Consider the following 19,453-nt stretch of genomic DNA (forward strand, 5'->3'; position numbering starts at 1 on the left):
AACAGGCTCTTAAGTTTTCACTAATGTGCTGCTGTTGTACTATACTTTATCAGTGTGCAGAGATACCAGGCATGTGTTGAGTGAATTGATCATATTTTCTCTTGGATTTTTGATTGTAAGTTTAAGCATAAGGGTCTATATTTTTATAAGTCCACATTAAATGTATCTTTTGCTGTGTGTGTTACGGGCATATGTGTTAGAAGCAGTCATTTCCTTGATATCCCTGTATCTTCCTGTTGGAGGTGCGCAGGCCCAAGTGAATGGAATGCCCTGATGTTGACCAGTAATTGTCAGTCAGTCTTCCCTTAAGGAAGACAAAAATGAGTATTTTAGCCTACTTGTTTTTAATGTTAAAATTTGTAAAGTGAGTTGCAGATATTTGACTTAACATGGTAGTGGTAGACTACTGACATGGTACTGATTAATCAAACTAAGAATCCCCAGCATTCTTCTGGTAATTATTGCAAAACTCTGGCTTAAGCTGGCACTGCCACCAAAAGCAAGTGTTCACTGAGTTATGCTCTTGACAGTGCAGTTGCATGGAATTTGACAAAGCCCATTCCTTGGCTTTTGGTGTCCGCCAGTGCCTGTGTGCCCACATTTGCCCGCACAACCATTTCCTGAGCTATCAATAACTGTTTGCACAGATGTTTGTGCCAGAAAAATGAACATATTTTAGTTTCATAGTGCCCTTCTGAGTCATCACTTTGGTTAAGGCTTAATGCTTAATTTTCTCCTTTTTAGAAAACTATAAGTAACTACAGGTAGCTTTCCTGTAAATCTTTATCCACCAGCTGCCAATATTTACTTCCTGCCTACCCTAACTGTATCATATTGCATTAATATGTTTCATAAAAGTTACAATTTCTTGTATAGTTAAGCCTTCAATTCAGTTGTAGTCAGTTGACAGGTGCTGATGAACTAACAGATAGCAACATTGGGCTGAAATGGTGAAACTGAAGCAGACTGTAAAGTTTTACTTCCTATCCAAAGGCTCTGTAGCAATTCTTTCTTGCTATAACTCAAGAGTGAATCTGTTATTTGGATGTAGCAAAGCAAATATTTGGTGGAGATAAAGGGTTATTGCTCAGAATCATAAGCCATTTCAAACAGTACAACAGCAACAAAAACCAGGAAATCACAGTAAATTTGAGTGTCACATTTAATTGGAATCCTTTGTGAGAAATAAAATTTTTAAATATCAATGCAATCAAATATAATGTGGAATAGTATGTTTTGAATTTGAAAAGTAAAAAAAAAAAGTCTGGTAAGGTCAGGGAGCTCATATCCATGGGAAGTTCATTCAAAAGCTTGAAGGATGACAGTTCAGAAAAATCTTGATGTAAGAACAGTCATTTGAAAAGTGATTTTAATAGCAGTCAATTACCCAAAGAGGTCAAAAGCAGGCCTTCTGTAAGGACAGGATTATCTCACATCTGCCAGCAATCCGCACATTTGGTAGGCAACTTAATCTTCTGATACTGGCCCTGCGTCAGAAGTCTTTTGGACTCATTCTAAGTATTTTCCTATAAATCCAAATAAACTTCAGCTTTGTTGATTTTGAATCTTAAGTGAACTTCCTTTACAAAACAAAGCTATCAAGAAGGCAAGTAGAGATGCTGGATTTGGTGCTGTAACTTGGATTCTTAATGTTGTCTCACTAATATATCCCGGTAGCTTGCTTGCTGCTCCTTCTTTCAAGGGTTAGAAGCTTGATGCTCAGTTACTGAATTCAGAACTCAGTTGACATTGGAAATGTACTGATTTGAGCCAATTGGGATAAATTTGTATATGATTGAGTTGTATCTGGTAATGGACTAAAGTCTTGTTTCTGTTCATGTGAGAATGGAAGTGTGCTAAGTCAGAGCATCTGCTGGAAGAAAGGATCTCCAGATATCTCGTACTGTTGTACATACTTCAAGTTCTGTGAAGTAGCTTCTGAAGAGGACTAGTCCTCCTGATTCGTGTTGTGAAGAGTAAATGGACAGTGGATAAAARGCTCCATCTACTTTTATTACACTTACAGTGAAGTGTCATCAGCATGAGCAAGGTTGATGCAGTGGTAGTGAGGATAAAGTGTGTGTAGAAAGGACTTGGGAAGAATATTTTTRAATGTCAGTTCATTAGGTGATGTTGGTTGGATACACATACGCTGAGTTAGGGAAGCATAAGAAAGGAGGCTGTTTGATGATCAGTTAGGGAAACTTTCGGGGAAGTGTGTTGTGGAGAAGTTGCAGTCCAGATCCTGCAGTCTAACTATGCTCTGGTATGTAATGTTGGAATGAATGCACTTCCCCTGTGCTGAGTCCCAAATACATTCATTATCTGTCTACACCAAAATGATTTGTGCTGAAAAAAAGAGTGTGATACTTCTTCCTGTTCAAGCTTACGATAGCTGCCAGGCAAAAAAAGACTCAGTAAACCTCTGACATGAGTTAATATYGCAGGATTCTTTTTTGTTTTTCTTTTAAATAATAGTAGATATGGCAATTTGAATGGGATRTATTGAAGGGTTTTGGAGCGCAAAAGGAAGTAAGAATGACTGTGTATAACAAAAGTGACTCTATACCAAAAGCACTTTGGTAAAGAATGCTTCTTACTTAATAATGTGCAAAAATAAAAATATTTGCCAAAGTAAACAATACGGTAACTGTTGCTGTGTTTTAATGTGATGAAAAGAGTTGGATGTGGAAATAATAAAATAAAGATGAAAACGGCTTAAGAGAAAACTAATTGCCCTTTTGTAACTGTTCTACTCTACAGAAGTTAATATTTCTAATTAAGCTTGCTAGGTCACTTAGAAGTACACCTATAGACTGCTAATTGGTTTTAGAGTTTAAAATCTTCAGAGACAACTTTGTGAGTCTGTAATGATGTCAGGAAGTGAAGACATGAAGGCAGAGGCATTGTTAAAATCTTACCTAGTGCTTTTAAAATACATTGTAGACTTCTGAAGTAATGGATTCATACACATGCCAAAGTACTTTGCTGCTTTTTAATGCAATTAAGATGTTAGCTCCCATTGTTGTCTCAAAGAGCTTTTCCAGGAAATTATATGCATTTAGATTTTTTTTTGTAGAGTGAGTCAGTGTAGTAGAAGACCAACAAACCCATTTTAATTGAGCTTATGTTAGGCCAGTTTTGTGATCTTAATTAAAATACTGTAACTTCCAGTGGTTGAATTGTCATTATCCTGATTTGCAGATGGTATCACATGGTATCTATAAGATAATGCCTGGTGAGTCTCAGCATGTTCTTTAAAGGCATGGATCAGAGGTGCTTGAACATGCCCATGAGAGGAATGCCCTCTATTGAAATACAATAATACAGGAMACATATGCTAGTGTTGATATTTAGCAGGTGGTGTTATGGAGGTGAATGGCTGGGTAGTTTGGGCATACAGCATCTTTGTATTTTCCACGCTGTAGAAGACTGAAGATTAAAGCTGATGGGTGAATACTTGCTGTCCCTGCTAACAGAAAAGTAACTATCTGTTTTATTTTAGTGGGAGCAACCAGATCACAGCAGTAATGGATGCTCACAACTGTTAGGCTGCGTTTGTTGTGCTGGCAAATAGTAGGAATAGTAAATTGCAGACCAGTTTAAATAGCTTTATTACTAGTTGAGTCTATAAAATGAGCAAGATTTTATGCGTGATCTTTTTTTAAGTTGAAGGAGAACCTGAGTAGYGCACTTGGGAGTAGAATGCAGTGCTCCTACTTCCAAATAACTGCTCTTCTCTAAGAAATATTATTGTAATTAATTGTAAGAAACATTATTGTAATAGATACCAATTGTTTGACAATGCCTGTGAATATTAAAGCTGTAGAAACAGTTATCTGAATATCTTTGTAACATTATGTGTGCAGGTTTCTGTCCTAAATAGCACTGGGAGCTGCTTGCTTTGTCTTGYCTGTCTTGGTATTGAATATGCTACATATTCTTAATAAAAAGGAGTTTCAAGCTTATTTACTCATRTCTTGAGGATAGGTGAGCTGTTGAGAAGTGCTGGGTTTGGGTGCTGAGTTTGGGAGTATGCTTCTGACCAGAGTCGTGAAAGCGGACATGCTGCATTTATAGTAACGTGTAGCTGGTTGCAGAAATTGAAGAAAGTCAAGGCAAGATGTTAGTCTTTTCTCATTGCAGTAACGTAGGGGCTGAGTAAGTTGGAGTTGACGAAGAAAACCCAGCCTTGATTTATGTTAAATTTGTGTACTTCGGTAGCTGTGTTAAATGTAGCTCTAATGAGATTCAGGCTGCTTGCCTTTGTCATCTGAAGGAGATAATCTGCTAGAACAAATTTGATAAATGAAGAATGAAATCTCCCTTTCTTAGTSGTGACAATCTGCAAAATCCTTTCTGTTTATTCTTGTCTGAAATCCGTTCATAAAGCTAAACGTGCTAAGGGTCTTTTTCTTTCTAATGAAATTTCCCAGAGGGATCAGATGGGGAGGATTTTCGGCAGGGCGGGGAGTGGAAGGCTGACGTGACTCCAAATCTCTTCTTTTTCTGCCTCCGTGCGGTTCGGGGGATGGCTGCGGGGCTGCAGCTCTGGCAGCGCTCCCCCGAGCTGCGCGGTGGCTGAGCCCTGCACAAAGGCGGTGATGTAATGCGTGCTGTAATGTGCTGCGCTGCGCTGCGCTGTGCCGAGCGCCGGCCGGGGGAGCCGCGCTGCCGCCCCCGCCGCTGCCCCGCCGCCCAGCCCCGCTCCCTCCACGGCGGGGGAATGTCGTTTCTTCGCCTTCTCTGCCTTCTATTGTCTTAAACCCTTCCTCTTAATTACCGCGGCATGTGTGGTGAGAACACACACCTGCTCGGAGTAATTCAGGCTAGAATTTCTAACGTAATCCTTGAGCAAACGAGACTGTGTGTTGGACATCCCTTTTGGCGTTCCGTGCTAATCTTGCTCTCCCTTAAAGACAGGGAGGGGGGGACGCAGGTTGCTGTTAGCAACCGCTCACATACTAAAAGTGAAATATCCAAGCATTAATTCCCCTGAGGGCTCCCCACCACTACTCTTTTTTTTTTTTTTCTTTAATGTATTGGTTCATTCTAACCAGTAGCATACATTAATCAGTGTTTTAAGCAAAATTTGCTCAGTAAAGAGATAGAAGAGGGAGATGCTCTGATGTAAAAGTTTATTTGCCCCTTTCTAAATGCTTCTAACARCCACACATCTGAAGCTAAGGGTGGTATAAAACAAGCTGTGGACAATTCTTTTTCTCTGTATTTTCACTGAATAGGAACTTGGCTGTTTTTACTATGCAGGATGAATAAAAGCATCTCCCCCTYCCTCCTCACATAGATCTCTTGTATATGCATTGTAATGTGTTAGAGAAGCTGGGATTCATCCTACATTTCCTGTGTCTCAAGGCTTTTGTAGCTCCAGCTCTTTACAGCTGCAAACTAATAAAATGGGAATTTGAAGGAATGAGAGCTATTCACAAATCAGGTTATTTGGCATACATCTTGTTGCAAACAGCTATTTTTTCCACAAAAAGAATATGAAATATCCTGTAAAGAAAAAAAGGGGAGGGGGGAGGAATATTCCACAAAAAATTGGTAATTTAAGTACAAACATCTTGAAGTATGAATTTAACTGAATCTAATTTTTGCATATGTATTTCCATAAGGTGATGAAAATGTTGTAAAAGTGTGTGTGTGTGTGTGTGTGTGTGTGTGTGTGTGTGTTTAAAAAGAAAAAAGGGTGGAGAACAGGAAAAATCCAATAACAAACAAATGCCTAATCTTGGTGTCTATGAATGATAGAAAACCCAAAAATAATACTTTGTGCTATTAGAAGGTATTTTTACTGAAGAACACACAATCTGGTTGGTTTTTTTTTGTATTTTTGATTGATTCCAGGGCTGATGGAAATAGTTCTTCCCATTGTTGCTCAGGATAAAACAATGCAGGATGATTTTCAAGCTGGTTTATGTTGCGTTTTTTTACTGCCCTTGCTGTAGTCTTCATCAATTTTCCTGTGGAAAGAGATTTCTCCAGATGGTGGTTTGGAACAAGAGCCAAAGGACATGATCTAAAATGTTATGTTCCAGCTGTTGCTGCACAGAATTTAGAAGCTACTGCCTTTCACTTGAACAGTGATATAAGTAAGATTGCTTACAGACCTTGTTGTTCWAACAACTGTGTGTTAAACCAGTCTTTTATAGGAGACTGGGTACACTCCTGATAGCTCTGACAGTGTAGACCCCTAAGCYGTGAGTGTCTGTAGCAACAGTGAACAGGGAGAGTGTCTGACTGCAGTGAGAACTGTGTGCTACTCTGGACATCCCGACAAAAAGGTTTGCTACCTCAGCAGGGCAGTGAATTGAAGTATCGCAGCACTTAGAGATGGATGAGCAGTTCCCACCAAAACAAATGAACTTCCAACAAYGTCCACAGGACAGCAGGAACAAATTGAACGTTGTTAAGGGACAGGAAAATTTAAGAACACAGTTCCTGCCATTTAAAAGGGGAAAACTGGTCAGATTTTGATCGTCTCATCTGAAGTTGCAGTTGAAAAATGAATGCTTGTATTTCTGTCTCGCACATTTCATGGGATCAAAGGATAATTCAGTTTGGAAAGGACCTCGGTACAAAGTATGGTTAACTCTAAGGTTCTTGATACCCACTTAAAATGAAATTGCAATGACTGAAAAAATGAAATTGCAATACCCACTTAAAATGAAATTTTTAGCAATGATTTAGTATTTGGAATTTTCTTTAACTTATATTCTTAAGGGAACTCTTCAACAGGTTTTGCAGTATACACCTGAGGTGTAGTGTATAGTTTCCTGGTAATTRCTCCTAACTGAGGAGTAGCTGAGTATGCCAGCTTCCAAGATAAGGGAGGTCATTCAGACAGTGAATTTGATCTTGTCTGAGTATTTGCTGTCAACTACACTAGCAGTGTTTTCTTATGCCACATCTCTATGTATGACATTGTGCTCCTCCCATAATTTGCGGAGTGGGGAGGTGTGTCTTGCTGTCAGGACAAAGCAGAGGGCTGTTAAAAATGGTAAAGAGAGAACCTCTTAACACTTAGCAAAAATGCCAAAACCTGAAAGTGACTTAAAGCTAGTAACCTTCTAATGAATCTCGTTTCCTTACTTCAAGTCATTTTTCTCAGCTGGCTGCTTCTGTGACGTCCTTATTGCTTTTGCATACCCGCTCAGTACAGATGTGGTGCAGTTCCCCACAGCATGTATGGAGAGTACATCAAATGCAAAGCAGAATGGGAATAGCARGGGCATTTCTGTCAGCTGTTGTGATTAAAGTGAGAGTTTGTAGGTATAATGTTTTTTGATGAGTGTGTCTTGAGGCTGATCAGTGCTGGAGGGAGTCAAAGGTATACTGCAGTTGCTTTGAATTCAGGACTRGGCTCTTAACATTAAATGAGTACAAGGCTTAAGCTCATGACTGTGGCTGCTGGAACAACTCTGAAATCACACCACTTTGATGATGTACCCCTAAACTGTATCCTTGTTGGAGTCCCCTGGTGATCTTAGAATCTCARCTGAGAAAAATTAATGAATGCCAAGGCTACTAATGTTGGTCAGTGATCTGTATGCCATTAAAAATCCTGCTGATAGTTCTTGTTTGCTTTAGGAAGAAAGTTCTATAATCTTAAAGATGCCATAATAGGTGTACTTGAAGTTAGTGTTCCTGAGATGATTTTGAAACTGGTCATCTGCAAGCTCATGTAGCTTGAGAAAAGAGAACAGAATTGCAGTCTTCACCATAATTTTCCCAAATTCTCTTGCTTTGTTGCAATGTGAAAGATGGTGTGAGATTGCTGAGCATCACTGAATGTAGGCAATGTCTATAACGGGAAGCGATAACAGTGSAGTTGGTGAATTGACAGCTCTGATTGCTCTATGAATCCTTTACTTGCATCCAGAAGTTAAGCCTACCATAAAACTGAAATTGGCACTTAAAATACTTGAGTTGAAATCAAGGAATGCTATCAGTAATCCCATACATGCACTAACTTTAGTTACCTTTTGCTTGCTTTTGCCACCCCTTTGGGGTATATTCTCTCTTTTCTGATGGGTTTTTGCCATTTGCTGCTTATGAAAGTTCAGTTTTCTTTCTCACCTCATCTTTAMAATCATCCAGGATGTCATCATCTTGTGATATAGGGAATGAAAAGGGGCAAATAATGAAACCCTAATCAGTCTATAATGAATTAATTTTATTATATTTGAACTTCTCTATGCCTCCTCTTTTTTTTTTTTTYTTCTCCTCTTGGTTGATTAACTAAGAAGCAATTTCTYTTGAAATAAGCCTAAGATAGCTGTGCAAATATAAGGGGGAAAAGCTCAGATTTCAGAGTCATGTCATTGATACATCTATTTCATGCTGTGAAATAGAAAAAAAATGCTAGACATAGTAACATCTTGGGTTCTTTTTGCATAAATGTTGACTGGCCACAGTTTTGAGATTTTCGATTCCGTGATAAGGCTTAACAGAAAAGAACTAACCAGTGGATGCAAGGAGTTGTGGAGAATGGTTTGCAGTTGCAGCTGCCTTGCCTGGATGAGGGCCATTGCAGCTTTGGTTGGGAAACAGTGCCTTTCCCACCAAGGGAGGTTGTTCTGCCTCTTCTAGCAAATACTTTTCACTTAAGACTAACCTAAATCAGTCCAGTTGTTACCTAGTAATAGGTAATYAGCAGTTCTGAGTGCGATTTCTATGGGTGTTTTCTTTTTTCCTTCCTKTAGAACTTAGCATAGCATGTAGATTTTTGAGCAGAAGTCCGTTGGAATAGGTCCATTAAAATTAAGAGAGTGCCCTGTTGGAAAGTAASTCACTGAAAGATGTTTCTTCGATTCAGCATGGGATTTCTGTCAAAGGAGAAATGGGGATTTGAAGGTCTGGTACTAGAGTGAGCAGCCTGGCAGATAAGGCACTTGCTTTCTGTTGATGACATGACAGAGTCATTGTGAAGTCCAAAGAGAGCCTAAAGCATCAAAGTAATYTGGATTGAATCTGGCTTGTTTTTGTTTGTGCCTGTTCAAAGGTCTTGTTTTTATGTTGCAAGGTGAAAAGCAGTTATGATTAAGAGTGTGAATTTTCAGGATGAGAGCATTCCTTCTTATTGTTTGTGTTTGTCTTCAGCCACATTTCAGAAAAAATTCAAGTCAGTTATGTGTGGCAGCAATGGATGGGTGCTTGGTCAACCTCTTGGCTCAGAGATGCTGCTCTTAGTCTCAATTTCTGAGYCTTTTTGTYGTCTTAATTTCTGTTTCCTTATTWTATGCTTGTTTACATGACTGAAATATGCACATCACGGAAGCTAACTCCGAAGTAAACACTTTAATGTTCCTGGGGTAGCAATGCTTCTTGGAGAAGCCGTTTTCAACATTGGTTTGTATCACAGTTCTGTAATCAAGTTGTTACCTTAAAATATGTGTTTAAGGTAATTTTATCTGCTCCRCTTAATTGTGTGTCTGACTAGTTACTGATCTTTGCAGTGCAGGATGATTAGCACAGTTACCTTGTTTCCTGTGGGTGAAGGAAGCCTCAGCATTAGGCTAATCCAGCATTTGTCTGGGTTGTGTGAAGTGGTGCCCTGAGTACCCATTTCCTGTTACCCTTCTAGAGGTGACTTTCTTGATGTATTTCAGTACCTCTGGGAAGTTTGCTTTGGTTCAGCAAGCTGGGTGTCTGGAGAGCAGCAGAGTTACTGGAATGCTGTCATTTCCAGGCAAAAGGTGGCCGTGTTACACAGTTTTACTCTCTGGTCTCCAGAGCAGGTGGATGCGCCGCTCTGCGACCATGGGATTTGGGAACACTTGCAGTCCAAATGRGAAGGGGTTGTTCTGGCCATTCAAGTAAAGGGCTCTTGGAAACTTCCTCCACTTWTGCCTCTATTCCAAAATGCGGTCTTTTCATGGGTCTTTTAACTTGGATAAATTAATATATTGCAGGAAAATATTTTAGSTTCATACAGCATGAGAAAAAGGGTTAATATAGACAAGTATTTTGTATTTAGCTAGTTGATGGTGTCTTTGGGTTCTGAATTTGTGGAGGCAGAGGAAATGGTTTGTTTGTGGGGAAGGCTTCTTAATTTTCCGATGTATAAAACATTTAGGTGATGTTCCTTTCTTGTTTGAATGTTTTGAAGATCTTTAGTTGAGTGATACAACATTTAAATAGCTGGTTTTTGATAAGGCTTTGTTTAGTAGAAGGCTGTATAGAACTCAAGGGATTATGTAATTGTGTAATTCTTCGTGAGGGGTGTGGGGGGGAACCTCTTATATTGAAATGGACTACATAATCGTGTGTTACTTATTCTGCTGAATATACTGAAATTAAATATTTATTAGCATAATTTGRTCTTCTTCCCTCTTTGCTGGTAGGGAAAAGCATGTATGGTGCATTTTTCAACAGAAGGGCACATACTACCTATTACAAACGCAAAACTGTGAAATGAGTATTCCATTAATATGTATTGAAAACATCAAGGATRATTTTGCTGTTTAAGACTGAAATAATCTTTAAAAGATGCAGGATTTAATATTGAAAGCAGCACTTCTAAAATAAGCGTGCCTTTTTTAGGCAGAGCAGCACGAATATGTGCCATAGGTGCGTGCTGTGCTCTGAGAGSACTGGCGTGTGCCGCGGGAATGGGAGCGGCTGGAATTGCGGGATAGTTCGGTGCSGGCCGAGCTGCCCCGGTGCTCGGGGATCGCGCTCCGGGCGCGGTGCGGGCGGGAGCTGCGGGCACTGCGGCGGCACCGCGGCGGCGGGAGCTGCAGCCGGCCGGCCCGGCAGGGATGACATCACCCTCAGGAACATGTGATGCAGCCGGCTGGCGCGGAGGATGCTGAGCTGTGGAGGGAGAGATTGGTGCAGATATTTATGGCATTTCATTTGAGTGTGGTAAATGCCTTTTAATTTTTTTTTTTTTTAAATTAAATCCGCAAATCCTCGCATCCGCTAATGTTTTGTGGAGAAGAGGCTTTAAAAAGGGGGAGGGAGGACCCACCCCAAGCCCTTAAGACCTGCTTATATTGCCGGTTTTTGTTTTATTATTGCTTCGTTGGAGATAAAAATGATACTTTCCTGTCGTATTCACCCTCTTTGCTCCCCAGCATTCTTTCATCTGTTGTAATCCCCACAGTCTTTTCAGTTAAGCTTTAACACTGCAGAACTGGAATAAAAATAGACTGTTTAGAGCAGCAGGAATATGATAATCCAAGGCAGTCAGCCTTAAGGATATGCAGATGCACAACATGAGCCAAGCACTAACGTATTTGCTAGGGTGTTTACCTTGAGCGGCCCCTTAATAGTCAGAGAAATGTTAGCTAAATGTTTCTCGCTTCTTACATGCCACAGGCAAAATAAAACGTGCAGCTACTGCGCATCATCATCCGAGGTGAAGTAGTTTAAGGGCTTAGAAATATGAGCGAGCAATTGCGGTAACATCAGTGTCTTGGGTAATTTTGAGCTAAGAGAGACAGCAAAGTACGGCACTAGTTTCTGCATGCTTTTTAGGCGAGGAGAAAGTGTTTTCTACCTCCAAATAYACTGTAAAGAAAAGGAATTGCCATGGTTGATATGAAAGCTGAGCATGCTAAATTGGCATTAAGCTTATGGTGGGTAGCTCAAAGCACATAAAAAAAAATAACTCTGGAAGTGTGCCTGTATGCCTTTGCAGTCCACTGAAGCCCAAATATTTCAAGGTGGAAACGGGTATTGGCTGTCTTTTTAAGTAATTTATTTAAGCCCAGGCTTTTTTTTTCAAAGTTGTTTAGAGCTTTAGTCCATAACAGAAACGCAGTAGGAACAAAACTGTAGGCAGTTTCAGCMGAAGGCTGATAACCCATAGCCAGTACTCAGGAGGAGTGGTAATGCACGAGGTTCCTTTGGCTATGTCTTAGACTCTTTCATGACTCTTAAGCAGAGACGTGAAAGTAAACTCTGCACTACTTGCCAGTCTGGTGTAATTGCAAAATACTGTCCATCATGTAGTAGCTTCATGCTGCGTGGTTACCCAAGGAACCAGTTTTCCTGGTCTAGCCTTTCTGAGAATGTGTACTGAATTTTGGGTTTGTTTTTGGTCTGTGGTGTTCATGGAAAAACAGGGAGCTAGCCAGGGAACTTCCATCTGGCTGGAAGTTGATTTGTTTTGTTTGCTTTTGTTTGCATTCTGTGAATGCTGAGACAATACCCTGGTTGAACACTTCACTTATGGTGAACTTGAGGGACCTGTTGCCGACAGACATTTGTCTGAATGCTTGTTTTAAAAATCCCCAGTTCTGGATAGGTCRTAGTCTTCCCACAGGCAATCCTATGTGCTGCTTCACAGTTTTTCRCTTTACAGAATTTCCTGCCATCTAAGAAACCTCTCACTGTAATCCTAGTAAGCTTCTGCCTCGTGTCATGTGTTTCTGCAGTTCTTCAGGCTAAACAGCTTCATAGCTGATGACAATCAAACACCTGACTGTCTTTGACCCTTGGGTGTTGTGTTTGGTGCATCCTGGGTCTGTTTTGAAGGGTAGTGTCCATAACTAGATCTTGTAGTGGCACAGAGGTCTTACTACTGCTATCTGGAGTAGAAAACCTGTGATGTAATTTACATATATGATGCCCTTAAGTATAACTCTTATGTTATTTGATGACACCAGTTTGATACCTTCAAGTTTTAGCTCAGAAATGCAYAGCTTTTTCATTTAAGCTCAGAACCTGAGACCAAACAATATGAAACATTTGGATATTTTRAGGGGGAAGAGGCCTCCATGCTGGACATCAGTGGCAGCTTCTTCTACCATCTCTAGAGACATAGATGAAGAAAAACWTATTTTAGGAAAGACTGCCACATGTTCACCAGACTTTGTTCTTGTACATATCCTTAAAACTAAAATTAAGAAATTTATTTTACCWTCTATGTGGCTTTAACTGTTGCTTTGAAGGACCACAGCTACTGTGTCATAACAAGCTCTTTGGGCTGTCTTAATAGCACTTCTGTRTTTTGACAGTGATAGAGAAGCAAAGCACTTCCCTCTTAACCCAGCTGAGGTACTTTCTTTGGGTACGGGATTATTATAAACAATGCATGAATCCAAACATACCGGGAAGGACTGTATAGTTAAGTTAGTGGAAGATATATTGTATCATCCAGTTCTTGTAAGATGAAGAAAATAGGCCTAAACATGACCAATTCTGTATKGCACAGRTGAAAWAYAAGGTTAAAAAATGSTTCCTAAATYTTCCTTATCAAAGAAAGAAGAACTRTAGAATGTGGCCACAGAATTAAGAATAGTAGAAATAGGAAGCAGAGAAGAGGGATAAGCTGGTAACATGCTGCTTTGCAACATTGACTGTAATCACTCACCTTGGGCACTGTTTCATACTCCATGTATGTATCGAGTTAGTATGACAAAATGTCCTCTGAGTTGCCAGATGCTGATYCTGTCAGGCAGCAGAAAATAATTCTGCTTACAGAAGTGATTTAAAGAAAGTTGCATGTAAATAGTGTTGGGGATTTTTGGTTGGTCTTTTTGTGGTTTTTGGGTGGGTTGGGTTTTTTTTGGTGGGGTTTTTCTTAGGGTGTTTTTGTTTGTTTATCTTTGTTGTTGTGGGGTTTTGGGTGGGGTTTTTGGTTTGGGTATTTTTTGTTGGTTTTTTTTTAAACTGGTAATTGTTCCAAGCGTACCTACTCTTAATAGCTTGATACTCTTCCTCTTTGCTGAACAAAAAAAGAAAGTGGGATTTGGAATGTATAAAAGSTACAGSATCCATCTGATAGTTTTTATTAACWGATGAAAAAGGMTAAATCTGGTATCCTGTTTTCTACTGAGGCTTGCTAACAGGCCATGCTATTTGTGTGAAGGTAATCAAAGTGATGGCTTGTCCATTAATATATTTTTACAGTTTAGTTTATTTTTTGGCAGAYTTTTATTGTAAGATTATCTTAATTCCTGTAACCATAACATTCGGAATGTATTCCAAAGGTAAATTTTTTTTTCAGTGCATTAATTAAATGTAGAAGCTGGGCTTGTCTGAATTTCTGACTAATCGTCTTATCTTTTTCCTTTCTTTTTCAGGGTTTCGCAAAAATGATGAAATGAAAGCTATGGAAGTATTGCCAATTTTAAAGGAAAAAGTTGCATACCTTTCAGGTACAGWTATTTTCTCTTGTAGAATGCCCAACTGTGTTGTTAGTAGCATTTAAAATGGTATTTTAAATACTTCAAATGTCATTATGAAATTAATGAAGAACTAGGCAGCACTGATTCCTGTTGGATACTGTGAATGCAACATAAGCATTTTGAAAGGGTCAGTAGAAGTGGTATGTGTTTTCTTGAACATTTCTGGTTGTGTTAAGTCCTGCATTCCCCCTGGCCTGCATATCTAACAGCATTATTTACAGCAACTTAGAACCTGCTGTACCGAAGTCAGTGTTCCTTTTCTTATTTTTGCTTCTTCTGATGGGGAATTTTGCAGAGATGCCTTTGTTATTGGCCCATCTGCAGCATAGCCTGGAGAAATATGTCTTGCAGAAGTGAACTTCAGTTACCTATCTTTTGAAGCACACTTAGTATTTTCATGGTGAACTGAATTAACACGTAGTTTTACATAGTTCCAGCACACATTGAATTTGGTTGGTTACTGARCAAGGAATAACAGAAGATTTAAAAGTGAGAAATATATGAGTTAGTATTATAACACAGTCTATAACTTCATAAGGAACTTTGCTWGATGGAATGATGAGCTGAGGTGCTTATTTTTGTAAACTGCATTTTGGTGTGACTTTCTGTTGGGATTAAACACCATCATTCTCTCGGCTATAATCTTAATGTCAAAGGATTTAGAGGACAGTCTCATATTTGAAAGGGTTTTTTTTGACAATTTGTGAGGAATGCTAGAAATAAAGCTCTTTTCTGTAAATATTAAAACATACAAAACTATTCCTGCAACTATTCYAACTCTTTCTAAGAGATTTGCTGTGTATGGATGCTGATGCTTGCAAGTACAGCATGTAGTACGTAGTACTTCACCGTGTCCACTCTGCTGAGTCAAGTAGAGGTGCAAAACAAAAAGATGTGTGGGTGGGATTTTTTTTGTTTTCTTTTCTGGTGTTTTTTTTTTTCTTAAAAGTTCCTGGCAACTATGATGAATAAAACTTCCCAGAGTAAATTTTTCTGCTAGCACAGTAACTCGGGAATTGTACAGCTGATGAAGGCTTGCTTTAAAATGTATTTTAAGGGGAAAGAAGAGGATAAAAAAGGGTTAAGCACAATATTTCAATTCCTCATTAGTCTTGCTGGGACTTCATTTTTTGGCTTTGACAGAAAATGAAGTCAGTTTTCATTCCAAACCCTCTTAATTTCCAGGTCATCCAGYACTTAGTTTAGACCCCTTAGAAAGGACCTGAAAAATGATGGGTTTTTCTGATGTTAATTTGTAAGCAGATGGCATTGTGAAAGGCATTGATTCAGTGAAAGTGAAATGGCCCAAATGAAAGATGAAGATAAATGTAAGGGGAGATGATAGATTGTGAACCTGAACAGAGGAGGTGTTGGCAGAAATAAATGGTTGCCAACTTGCCTGTGTGAAGGTAGCAACTCCTGATGGAAGAATGGAGCAAACAGCTGTAGGCAACAAGAATAGACAGAACTGATCTGCCAAAATCCATAGTTTCACATCTCTCTCGCAAGTGAAACTCAAATGGAAGGGGATACATTAGTAGTGCAAATGATTTAAGAAATCTTTGAGGGCAATGACCTACAGCAATACTCTTCAGTGTGTTCTTCCTCTTCCCTCCAAAAGTACCACCGTCACTAGGACTTAACCATTGTAGAACTAGAGCTGTCAAACTTTATACCTAGGAACATAAAGATAAAGCAGTCYCTTGATTTCCTGAACAGATTTTCACCTAACTGGGAAGCAAATTGCTTGAGTATTGGGTGTCTTAGCACCTGAAATAGTTACATCTCTAGGCTTTCCTGTGAATGTCAATAGAATCTTTCATGCATCTTTTTTTGTGTAAGTTTAAACTGAAACATGCCGTACATGTACAAATACTCTTTCATCTCTACACATACCTACGTGAGAGGAGCATTTTCACACAAAGTGCAGTTATCTTGGTTTTATATGAGKAAATAGCCCTTGATAACTTGTTTTGCTTTAAAAGCTAACTGCTAGCTTTCTTAAGTACTTTGAAACTTGGTAAAAAGGCATTTCTTAAAAAAGCTGCACTACTCAGCCTGTTGGATTTTAGTGCCACTTGKAGACCATTGAGAATACTGCTGTTAGTCATGTGTGCTAAACAGAGATGATGTATGTGAGGTGATTCATGTGAGTTGATCAGATAGATGTTTGTGTGACACACTGGCATAAACAGAATATCTCATTAGTGGGGTGGGACGGTGCATCCCAGGAAATGGAAGGAAATGGATTAAAATGGAAGTCTTACCAATGAAAGTAGTAGTAGCTTAATATGTTTTTRTGAAACAAAGAGTAATAGGAAGGTTGAGTTGAATAAGAACTATTGCAAGACAGGAAATTCCCACCTGATGCCTCATGCATTGTTGCTTTTAACTTTCCTGTTTGGGTATGACACAGGAGCATCAGGAACAAAGGAAATGAGAATTAGTTATTGTAAAAGGCCTAAGAAAGCTGTCATTAGAGCTGATGAAAAAAACCCAAGTCTGAGGGACTTTTTGTTATTTGAAATTTTGGTTTAAGGCTGGACAAGGAAGTTCTTTTCATCAAAAAAAAAGGCTATGCTAATTTCTCCATTACTCATCTAGACCTGGAGTTGCTACAACAAAGTTTGTCTCTGATGTGCAAAAGWTTCAGGATATGATTTAGCAGAAATTTAAGCACCATTTAAAAAATGTTCTTTTATGTGATATRTGTGGAGCTGGAGCCAACTGAAGTGGCATCCAGGATGATGTAAAGAATAAGGATTTCTGTCTTTTGACGTATTGAAAAACWGCATAATACAGGAGTTGCATGTGGGAAAGGCCTGGAGGACTGATYTGAGGTGGCTGCTTATAACAAAGCATTTGTTTAAAATTCTTAGAGAGTGTTGAACACAATTCAGCGTATGCTTTTGCCTGCTRGCTGCGGCTTTTTAAAGAATATCCACCCTGACCAATTCAGTTACTTTTTCTGGGGGAGGTGGAATCAGTAGCACTTACCAGTTGAAACAAATTTTTAAGATCTGAAGGTGTGGCCTGTGGTGCAATGAGGAGAGCATTAAGGGCTGTAGCAGGCTTTCAACTAGGCTTGGTARCCTTGGAGTTCAGGGATAGCTCTGGGRCTCAGAAGGGGCCTGGGCTGTTGGRCTTTTATCCTGRCTRTTTTGTCATTTATTATTCCTTTCTCTCAYGACTTCTGTCTYGTTTTTCTCCTGTCATTTGYTGTGTGAAAGTCCTCAAGGCGCTCTACTTGRCAAGTGAGTCAGGGTGGCCAAGGCTTGCCTTTCTCCATTAGAGTGAGACAACTCAATTTTTCATCTTATGTCCCACTTAAGAGGGTYGTGGAAGATAAGGATATGAGTTTCCTTTGAAGTTCTAGGTTCTGGCATTGTAGCTTGACAGAGATGCAAAGATGCTTTTGCTTCTTCTGAGTTTCATTTGGTGTCTCACAGGGAGCATGTCCAGTKTAGACAATCTCTAGAGACTTCGGCAGCCAGACTTAGTGTCTCTGGCAAGCATACACAGACCGTGGTGGAGAGGATAGTGATGATTTTTAAAAAAATAATTATTTATTTTATATTTATTTTTGTCTTCTCTTGGCCCTTCTTTCTAAGTGACAATTTGAAAACTTGGTTTAGTAATATGGAATTACAATGAGAAGCTGATTTAAAATGAGAAATTCTGGGCTGAAGATAGTGTTTTTCTGTGTTTCCATGGGACAGAAGAAAACAGTCTACACATCTGTGGTTGGGAACATATATGTGAAATTTAGCTTGCAAGAATCTGTCTGTGCTAATATAGATGTGTTGATAAAGACATCCTACTGGCTTGAATTTGGAGTTTAGTAATAGTAACATTTTGTTGTCWCTAGTAAGGGGTTGAATATAAAACTGCATTTTACTATTGGCCTCTAGCAAGTCTATGCAATTTTATGACTGAGATGAATGCATTTAAGTGGGACTTCTTAAGTCAGATTTTTTGACTTATATATTAAGTGGATTCAGAATTTTCTGCATTGGTAACAAAATTAAGAACTATAAACTGACAACTGGGAATTTGCAAATCAGAACAGGATAAAAATGCAAATTAGATTTTTAAATCGTTTCCATTGATAGATGCTCAATCTAATGTATGTATTGAGTGTGAAATATTATACACCTAAATTCTCGTAGTAATTAATTTAACMATAGAATTACAAAATTGCTTAGGTTGGAAAAGACAGATCATTGAGTCCAGCCCCTAACCAGGCACTGCCAAGTCCWCCRCTAACCATGTCCCCAAGTGCCACWTCTGCRTGTCTTTTAAATGCCTCCAGGGKTGGTGACTCAACCACTTTCCTGGGCAACCTGTTCCGATGCTTGTCACATCTCTTGGTGAAACAATTTTTCTTAATATTCAATCTAACTATTCCCTGGCACAACTTGAGGTCCTTTSCTCTCTTCCTGGTGCTTGTTACCTGTTAGAAGAAACCAGCAGTGATTTTGCAGCCATCCATTGCAGCACTCCAGTTGTGCAGATCACTCCACCGTGTTTCCATGATGGTAGCTATGTCACATTTTTCCTGCTGCCCCATGGCTTCCAGCTCCTCCTGTTCATTGCCCATGCGACATGCATTGGTGTAGGTGCACTTSAATTGGGCTATTGATTCTGTCACCTTTTTGGGGGCAGAAGCCATAATTCCTACATGACCATTCTCTGGTGCTTCCATGCTTTCTGACACATCAGTGTCTCTTACATCTTGGCTGCTGCATGGATCTCTGTTCCTACCTCCRGTGAGATGGCAGACTGAAGAACCTGCTAGTTAACCAATCCTCAAACACTGGTGTGCTGCCCCAGGCTGATCTCTAGTGAGATGGTTTTATCCAGTTTAGTTTAAAGCTCTTTCAGTAAGCCCTGATAAATCCTGTGCAAAGATCCTTTGAGACAGGTGTGGCTTGTCTGTCACCAGGAGGCTCAATGTCATGTAAACCAACCCATGATCAGAAAACCCAAAAATCTCCCGATGACACCAGGCTCGGAGCCAGGTGTTGATCTGATGGCTCTTCCCATTTTTTCCTTAATATTCCCTGTAAGAGGAAGGACAGAGAACACTGCCTGTGCTCCTGATCCCCAGCCAGTCATCCCAAGACTTTCAGGGAGAGACTTCARTCACATCTCTCTTGATTGCCCTTGGGCTTCTTACTCCAGTTTCTTGCTGCTTCCCTGAAATATGGGTTAATAATAATGGGTTTCCTCAAGGGCCATACCTGGGTAGGAAGCTTTCTCCWTTATCTTTAACCTTGGACCCAGAGAGGCAG

General features: G+C 39.5%; 1 protein-coding gene across 2 annotated transcripts in view; it reads left to right on the forward strand.

Annotated features, from left to right (window-relative positions):
* TRIO (trio Rho guanine nucleotide exchange factor) overlaps window positions 1-19,453 on the forward strand; it is a 242,151-nt gene that overhangs the window by 53,343 nt on the left and 169,355 nt on the right. For both annotated transcript variants that reach the window (XM_057390375.1, XM_057390374.1), the window contains exon 2: window positions 14,055-14,129. In XM_057390375.1, coding sequence (XP_057246358.1) covers window positions 14,055-14,129 — 75 coding nt within the window. The remainder of the gene's footprint in view (window positions 1-14,054; window positions 14,130-19,453) is intronic.

This window comes from Malurus melanocephalus, unplaced genomic scaffold (genome assembly GCF_030028575.1).
Source record: "Malurus melanocephalus ecotype Western Australia unplaced genomic scaffold, MMel_1.1 scaffold_25, whole genome shotgun sequence".
Taxonomy (NCBI): Eukaryota; Metazoa; Chordata; class Aves; order Passeriformes; family Maluridae; genus Malurus; species Malurus melanocephalus.